The 9,147-nt window shown below is 40.8% G+C and overlaps 1 protein-coding gene across 1 annotated transcript in view; it reads left to right on the top strand.

The window, feature by feature from the left end:
* Positions 1 to 1,430: 1,430 nt before the first annotated feature.
* The window catches only part of aco1 (aconitase 1, soluble), a gene marked incomplete in the record, with an annotated part of 13,228 nt that continues 5,511 nt past the window's right edge, over positions 1,431 to 9,147 (top strand). Inside the window, 11 exon segments of the mRNA XM_065950850.1 lie at positions 1,431 to 1,545; positions 4,551 to 4,683; positions 4,776 to 4,944; positions 5,687 to 5,824; positions 5,921 to 5,990; positions 6,392 to 6,575; positions 7,163 to 7,302; positions 7,412 to 7,583; positions 7,683 to 7,783; positions 7,968 to 8,084; positions 8,319 to 8,478. Of these exon segments, the coding sequence (XP_065806922.1) occupies positions 4,575 to 4,683; positions 4,776 to 4,944; positions 5,687 to 5,824; positions 5,921 to 5,990; positions 6,392 to 6,575; positions 7,163 to 7,302; positions 7,412 to 7,583; positions 7,683 to 7,783; positions 7,968 to 8,084; positions 8,319 to 8,478 (1,360 nt within the window).

Genomic DNA, 9,147 nt, shown 5'->3' with positions numbered 1-9,147 from the left:
TTCAAGGGCCCCTCTGGAAATCTGCCACCCACCAAACCCACTGACACTATAGCCCCCTCTACCACAGAATCAGAGAATAGGTATGATGGCTTGCAGTGGCACCAGCAGAGAGGCTAAAGCAGAGCGAGATCTAACCTGATTTTTTGCCAATTAACTTACTGATCTGGGACCTCTACAGATCTAAGGCCCCCGGTTTCCCTAATGGTTTATCCGGCCATGCCCTGAAGTGACAAGCTTGCCATTATTCCTCTTCTTGCAGCACCTTTGCTCACAGGTTTCTCCTTAAGTATCTGTCGTGTCTCTGCTGCCATCTACTGGACCATCCTGGTACTGGTGTCTGTGACAGATGATCCCTAATGAAGGTCTTCTTGCTTGCGTATTTCTCTTTTCACTCCACTTCAGAGGTTATTATACTTGGATGATAATGCATACATTCTTTGTTTCATGACAGAGTTATTCTGATGATTTTAAACCTGCACCCAAATGTAATTATAAATAAGCAAAAGGTGTAAAAAGATTTAGAATCACAGACTGATTCAGCCGACAACTTCAAATATTTGAGATAATCTGCAACATAATCTTTAAAAGTATACCTCTTGAAAAGTGATCAGGCGCTAGTGTTAAGTGTGACAACATATCAAAAGCTCAGTTGCTGCGTCTCTCCTACATTTACAAAACAGCAATTTGAGTTTGCAGAAACTTAGTTTTGTTGGTCATATTTCTTGTGTAACACAGATTAAACAAACTATTAACTATCAAGTGGCGAACTCCTGTGTTGAAAAATGAAGCTGATACTGAAGTGCAAAGTCCTGCAGTTCCTGGAGTGTCCACTAGAGGTTGGCTGCAGAAGCACAGGAATTCACATACACACCCATTCAAAAAAGCCTGTTTTTACAGCAGAGATTAACATGTTTACAGTCTGGTTCAAAAAACCAAATAGTTCTGATTAACTCATGTCTCGATCGGCACACACTGTACAGGGGGTGAATGTTTTGATGACTCATCAGTTTTGATTTGATGAAGGATAAGAGTTATTCACAATAAGGCGTGTAGCTGACCTGATTGACAGGTGGGCGCGGTGTAACGGTTTGTCAGGAGGTTTAAAACCCACCTCAGCTGCAGCTCTCAGCCTGTCGTTAGGTTGAATGAAAGTTAGTATGAGACAGCATTTCCAGCATGGAGACCGCCATCATTGTTTTTTGGTAAACAGTGTTAAGATTTCATATTTTTTCTTTTTGGCATAATGGGTTATTATTGTTAAATATTCAAAAAATATTATATAACAATGTAATATAATAATGTAATACATTTTATATATAAATATACATTTAAATATCCACTACCTCTGACCATTGTTATTGTTGCGTTTACATTTGTAGTTTTTACTTCTATTTTGAAACTCTGACCGGTGGTGTGTGGTAGTTGTAGTTCTTTGACAACGCGGAAGTTATTGCAGCTGCAGGAGGCTGTCTGTATGAGATAATCTCTGACAGTGTGTCGATAACACACGGCCGTGCTCTGCGGTGTCTCCTCTGCTGCTCTGAAGTAAGTTATCCAAATTAAACCGACGTTAAATTCACTGTTTTATTATTAACGTTGATTAGCATGAAGGAGCTAGTTAACGTAGCAGAGCTCTCATGAACAACACTGAAGTATCAAGCTAGCTAACTTTGACTGCTCCTCTAATTTAAAATCTTTATTCTTTCACACTTACTTATGTTGACATGTTATACTAAATATCCGGTATTAATTACAGTCTCTAAGCGTGTCCCAAGCTTTTAAGTCTCCGTACTAACTTTTAAAGTATGTTAATGTTGAAGTTTGACCAGGTTAGCTAATGCTAACTTACGTCACAACATCAGGCCATGTCAGGTTAAAGATTTAGAAACATATCTCACTGGTTCCTCAACAGAAATGTTTTATTAGAATAAACAAACACAGAGTATTCGTAGTAAGGATGAATCCCTATGGGATGATTTGTTAAAAAATAATTTACCTTTGAGGACTGTAATAATAATAATAATAATAATAATAATTGTATAATAATATAGTAATAATAATAACTGTAAACACATTTTCTGAAATTCAACCGAACTAAAAACAAAAACATCCTGACAAGCAGAAAGTACGTTTAAAACATACAACAAGGCTGCTAGAATTAAGTGATATGACATGTATTTTTATTCACAAAATTCAGGAATTTTATATTGACAGAAACCGCCAACAAGAATTCAAATTTCAATGTCTTCCTTTTATTGTTACCTGATGTGATATGCAGTCACTAGATTCAGTAATCCAGCAACTTTAAACTTTGCAATTTATACAAAAAAATGGGTTTTAGCCACTGAGCTATTGGCATAATAATGTATAACATTAAATATTCATATATGTGTATCTATGCAAGATTACAAAGCAAATAGCATGTTACTATGTAGGATTATTTCCTCTCTTTCTGCTGCATTAAGCATGTCAAAGTAAATCAAAGCTGCTGTTTGTGTGCATTACAACATAGTAATGTCAGTATCAGTATTTGAACTTTGCAGCCAAGCTTCAGCCTGCCTAGTATGTGGATATTCAGGATGTGTGTTCCCCCTGTGAAGTGTTTCTTTATCATTGGTTCACCCTTCACACAGATAACGCCTCTCGAGGAAACAGATTTTACTTAGGCTTCTGATTACCCTCTGTGTATGTGTTGAGCAGTTAAATGCTAAGCTGCATATTTTTGTGTTAAAAGTGTTGAGAGATTGCTTAAGAGTTGGTAGTTATGCAAGGTTTGGAAAACGTGGAACGAGTTCACTAACCCTCAGGCGGGCCTACCAGCCCACGAGGACTGCAGCCATAAAGGTTTATCTATTTCATCACTGACTATGGATGGACTCCAGATTGTAAACCAGGCCTTTTTTCTTAAACATGTTTAGCCGATGTAAACAGACGCTACAGCCTCTTAGATTTTTCTGAAACATGTGCAGTAAACATGTTTCAAATTCAGGTAAGACTCAGGAGACAATTTTCTCGTTTTTGTTTTACTTTTATTTACCAGTAAGAGTTCCAGTGCGTACAGGTCAAGAGAGAAGCATTAAAAAGTTTCACATAAAACAATAATGAACAATGAATAGGTCGTATTCAGCAACAGAACATGTGCATTCAGTCAGTGTTTAAATAATCCTTAATCCTGTTTATAATCTTCAATGCTTTTTAACATAATCTTGTTTAAAGTGACTCTGGAGCTCGCAGAGGAGGGAGGAACAATATCTTTAAAAGCACTTTGACCAAAGAGGTTTGAGATTGGACACACATGATTGGTCCATGTGACTGAAGGTTGTATCTCCTAGAAGTTCAGTAGAGATTAGAGAATGTAAAAAAGAAGGGATTCATATAATATGGTTTTATAAAGAAAACGTACACCATCTTAACGTTGTAAAAGAAAAGCAACCGACTCACTGATGAATGAGAGTTTTTGGTAAATTGGTACAAAGCATCCAAAGTTTTAAGGGAGAAGATGTATATGAGGAATATCACCATAATAGGTTACTTGTAAAGTTTTGCTTGAATTTCTTTTTGTCTTGAACAATGTTACAGCCTCCTTAACCAAAATAATTAAATGTACAACATGTAGAATTGCATGACAATGGTTACATTTAAATATCTGAATTAATTAAAAATGGATTAAACCCATGTTATATAGAGATTTTTTTGTTGTTGAGTACTTACATTACCTCAAATATTTCGGACAGTTATCAACACCAGAGTAATCTGTAATTTTAGAGTCGTAACGGGACGTGTCTTGTCGAGGTGGCCGTCATGATGAGCCGCCATGGCTGACGTAATGTTTATCGTTGCCATGGAAATACCTCTACAGGAAGAAGTGGGAATTGCTACTGAACGCTGCCGTACTGTTGCTGTACCTGTATGTGCTGCTTTGATAAAAACGTCATGTCAATTAATGGATACATCATCGGTAAACATATTCTCTTCCTCGGGTCGGTTTCACCTGTTCGTCTTTACTACGCAGCATTCGTTTTCACTGGGGGGGGAGTCGCAGTCGCAGAGAGAACTCCCATGATTCTCCACCAGCCTCAATGCCATCTTTTGTTATTGTAGTAATGATTGAGAGCCCCCTGGTGGTGGAATCTTCATATTGTATCTTTAATCTTTCGACCGATATTAGCATATCCAGTGACAATTGGTATCTGCTAATTTAATCTTAGCTATGTGGCAATATTACTAGATTTATTCACCAGTCAGATATCATTTCATTTGAGTTTCATTGTTTTGCACTAGCAGTTCTCTGTCACCAGCAGAGGGCGCTATATAGATTACAACAAGCATCATCACTCTGCAGAGTGTCAGGCGGTGATGCACGAACATGCTCAGTTACTGTCAAGTTGAGTGACCATCTTTGAAATCAACAACATTTGAAACCTTCAGAGCAAGTAGTTGTCAAACCATTTAGCAGTGGTTGAAGACTACCTTTCATTAGTCAACCTCTTGTATTTATTGTATGGTATTAAAACAAGCTTACATTTGATCTTTTTTTTTTCTTCTTCTAGATTAGTTCTGACACATAAAGGAGGATGTCTGCGACTGTGAAGAATCCTTTTCAACATATAGTTGAGCATCTGGACCCAGATGAACCAAATGAGCAGTTTTACAATCTTACCAAACTTGCAGATCCCAGATATGGTGAGAGAACTTATTTTACGGTATGTGTTTTTAAGTAGCTTGAGTGGTATTTTATTGCTGGATGTTCACTAAATATTCTGTCTTTTTCCAAGACCGTCTGCCCTTCTCCATCCGTGTCCTCTTGGAGTCTGCCGTCAGGAACTGCGATGAGTTTCTGGTGAAGAGCTCAGATGTGGAAAGCATCCTTAACTGGAAGGAGACTCAGACTCAGACTGTGGAGGTCCCTTTCAGACCGGCCCGCGTCATCCTGCAGGACTTCACGTGTGTTGATGATACATTTATTTACTTACAAACGTCAGAGTGTTGCTCTGTAGTTTGACAGCAATTCAAGAAACTTTTACAAATACCCTCTTATCTTTCTTATCTCTTATATCCTTTTACCAACAGAACTGAATGAATCAATTTCACACATAAAGTTCAAAGTCATGGAGTGTTTAATCTGTGAAAAGAGCTTTTTAATGTTTTCTGGGACTGTGGAGAAGCTTTATCTTGATAGAAAACCCTGAGGGTAGCCTCAACCTTCAGATTACAGATTTCTAACAGGAATCTGTGTAACAAACTGGGAACTTGGAAGACGATAGCATTAGGCTTTCCGAGATCTTCAAATATCAATGATATTGAGGTTTTAATTGCGGGAAATATAGGAAAACCTTGTATGCAGGTTGAACAAGTATAGACATTAAAAGTCAAAATTTTAAACACTAGGTGTCAGAGTTACATAATGCTCCTTTCAAATATGTATTTTTACATACAGTGTTGCATAACTATTTTCTTGAACTTAGCAGAGCAGTAGCAGTAGTATGGTCTGTGGAAAAAAAATAAGAATTTGAAGAGGACAAACTTTGATTAAGTTTTTTTTTTTTTAAAGATCATGTTGCAGCTTTTACCGCCTGTTTCATGGATGCAGACTGAAGAAATTCCCTACCTTGTACAAATGAGTCATTTAGATCACAATATTATTTTAAAAAAAAGGCCCAAGTCCTAACTCTGACTCTCCTTGCAGTGGCGTCCCTGCTGTCGTGGACTTTGCCGCCATGCGTGATGCGGTGATGAAACTTGGCGGTGACCCGGAGAAGATTAATCCTGTTTGTCCAGCTGACCTCGTCATCGATCACTCCATCCAGGTGGACTTTAACAGAAAGTAAGAGCATGTTCAGATACAGTATGAACAGCTCACTTTTCTGTATGTGACCCAGCTACATTTTAAACTCACTGGCTCTTTTTTACCCCCCTTCAGGTCGGACAGCGTTCAGAAAAACCAGGACTTGGAGTTTGACAGGAACAGAGAGAGATTTCAGTTTTTAAAGGTATAAAATCTGGACAAACCCCACAGTGTGAGGCAGGGCTGGAAATTAGCACAGCAGCAGTGACGTGCAAAAGTAACGTCCTGCTTGTTCCGCTCTGACTCTATGAGCAGAGACAGGTAGTCCTAAATGAGACTTACAGTCTCATTTAGGACTCCTCCTCGTCTCAGTCTTTACAGTGATAGGCTATGTGCTTAAATTTCTTTACTCTGTGTGTCTTTAATTGAGCGCAGCATGGATTAGAATCTAATGGCAAGTAAAAAAAGAGTGACTGGTAGAGTTTTGAATCCACCAGTCACAGTGGCAGGTAGACAAAAATGTTAATTTCCAACCCTGGTGTAAGGTTTAAATGTGTGGAATAAAGACATGTGTTTATCATGAAACATGTTGTCTGTCCTTCTCAGTGGGGCTCGAAGGCGTTCAGAAACATGCGAATCATTCCTCCGGGGTCAGGGATTGTTCATCAGGTCAACCTGGAGTACTTGGCTCGAGTGGTGTTCAAATATGAAGGCTTCTTTTACCCCGATAGCCTGGTGGGCACCGACTCCCACACCACAATGATCGATGGACTGGGAGTCCTAGGATGGGGTAAGAAAACAAAGTCTGTCTAGTAGATCTGCTGCACAACTTATTAAAGGCTATGAGGGATATGTGCTGGAGATTAATGGGGATCATAGAGTTTAGCTTAGCTTAGCATAATGACGCAGTAGGCAAAATGTAGCCTGTCTCCATCCATTGTGTGTGGTGAAAATGGGGATGATAGCGTGGGTGCAGCTCCTTAAAGGTTGCAGGAGATGTTTGCCTGCTTAATAATCCATCTCAAATCAGAACTAAAACGGACACTATTCATTCATTGGCTGACAGAAAGTTCAGTCTTTCCCAGCTCGGCGTCATTCAAATGTCTGCACGCTGATGACATCATTATGTCAAATGACACATGTCCCACGGGTCTGCAAAAGACCGATGTGTGCATCATCCTGTTCTGATTTATTTTTGGGGCTTTTTGTGCCTTTACTGGAGAGATAGGACAGTGGATAGAGTCGTAAGTCAGGGAGAGAGAGCGAGGGGAATGACATGCGGGAAAGGATCCACAGGTTGGATTCAAAGCCCACTCTGATCTCTAAAAGGTTTTTTTTGTGATCGTAGATTATTAAGAGTTTTGTTCAATCCTTCAGGCGTCGGAGGAATCGAGGCGGAGGCTGTGATGTTGGGTCAGCCGATAAGTATGGTGCTCCCTGAGGTGGTGGGATACAAGCTGAGTGGGACCCCCGACACGTTCATAACCTCCACTGACATTGTCCTCACCGTTACCAAGGTACTGAGAATCAGATTTGCAAACTCTAATCGTGCATAATGAGACATTAAGATATCAAATGTATGCAGAAAACGTTTGACTTGACACTGTCTCCTCGCTCTCCTCACAGCACCTCCGTCAGGTAGGCGTCGTGGGGAAGTTTGTGGAGTTCTTCGGCCCCGGTGTCGCTCAGCTGTCCATCGCTGACCGAGCCACCATCGCCAACATGTGTCCGGAGTACGGCGCCACCGCCGCTTTCTTCCCCGTGGACGACGTCAGCATACAGTACCTGGAGCAGACCGGTGAGCTGAAAGCGAGCGTATTCATAACTTTATCATAGACTTCCCTGATTTATCTCAGCATTTTATATTCCAGGTTGTATGTTTGTTTACGGTCTTTAGGGCGAGATGCGGAGAAACTGGCCTACATCACAAAGTACCTGAAGGCGGTGTCGATGTTCAGAGACTACAACAACGTCTCTCAGGATCCAGATTTCACTCAGGTCACTCTCTCCGTTATGCTCCACTTTTAGAAACTGCTCTGACCTGTGAATGTGTGTATGAATGGATGAGTTAATACTGATGGACTCTTTACACAGCAGCCTCTACCATCAGTGTGTGAATGTGGAGGTGTTTTACCATATTTACAACATTTCAATGTGGTGTGAATGTCTCTGTCTCTCTCAGGTTGTGGAGCTGGATCTGAGTGCCGTTGTTCCCTGTTGCAGCGGTCCAAAACGGCCCCAGGATCGAATCCCAGTGTCCGACATGAAGACCGATTTTGAATCCTGCCTGGCAGCAAAGGTAGACACGAGCGAAGATATCCTGTGGTTCACCACGCACCTCAAACAATATGTGAACTGATAATTCACAATTTTAGACATTTTATACACTAAATGGATAATTCATGAATCTAAAAAACGAGATTACAAGGGGCAATTATTATTTTTCTTTTTGGCCTTTTTTACGATTTTTGTAAAGACAGGACAACACGTTCCACATAGCAACTCACCTTCTTTCTCTCTGTGACATTTTCAGACGGGTTTCAAAGGTTTCCAGGTGTCTCCTGATCGTCACAACTCGTCCGTTCCCTTCCAGTTTAACGAAAAAGAGTTCACGTTAAGTCACGGCTCTGTGGTCATCGCCGCCATTACCAGCTGCACCAACACCAGCAACCCGTCCGTCATGCTCGGAGCAGGTGAGTGTACAGGTCATCTGTTAGGCTGAGTTACACCTCAGAAAGTGTCTCCTCCTCTGCTCTTTGTTCTTTTGACGCTCGCAGAAAAACTCTTATATTTTCTTTCTGAGCGTCACATGTGAACACAAACAGCTGAATGTTTCTCTCTTCACCGGAGTTTCTCCTCCAGCCTCCTCATATTTATTCTGCAGAAAGTCAGAGTGAGCTGATGTGAGAACGCAACAGGATATAATCAGGAGAGTTCACCTGGAGCGAGTGGGAGGGGCCAGTGAGAGGGGGTGGTGACGTTTATTCCCTGTGATCGCTGCATGACCATAGACTGTCTGCACGCCACCTCTACCATCTCCGTGCTCTAATGAACCTGCTGCATTATGTTTCCTGTTCTCCAGTATGTTCTTCTCCACTCTTTAGATCACATTGAGATTCTGTTCAACTACACGTAGCATTGATAGAAAGACACATATTCTCATTATAGAGTCATATAGAGGACTCTGTGGCTTTGTCCGCTACTTCTGCGTCGGTCATTTTACATCACGTCTTACCTCAGGAGACCCCGCCCCCCCTCCTGTCTGACAGAGTTAGTCTCCTGCTGTGAGGTGCATGTGTGTGAACAACCAGGTCAGACATTTCAAGAGTGAATATGTGAAAACAGCGTGAATCTGAAACGAC

This window comes from Labrus bergylta, chromosome 22 (genome assembly GCF_963930695.1).
Source record: "Labrus bergylta chromosome 22, fLabBer1.1, whole genome shotgun sequence".
Classification (NCBI taxonomy): domain Eukaryota; kingdom Metazoa; phylum Chordata; class Actinopteri; order Labriformes; family Labridae; genus Labrus; species Labrus bergylta.
The sequence above is the reverse complement of the archived record's forward strand: the minus strand, read 5'-3'. Positions and strand labels throughout refer to the sequence as shown.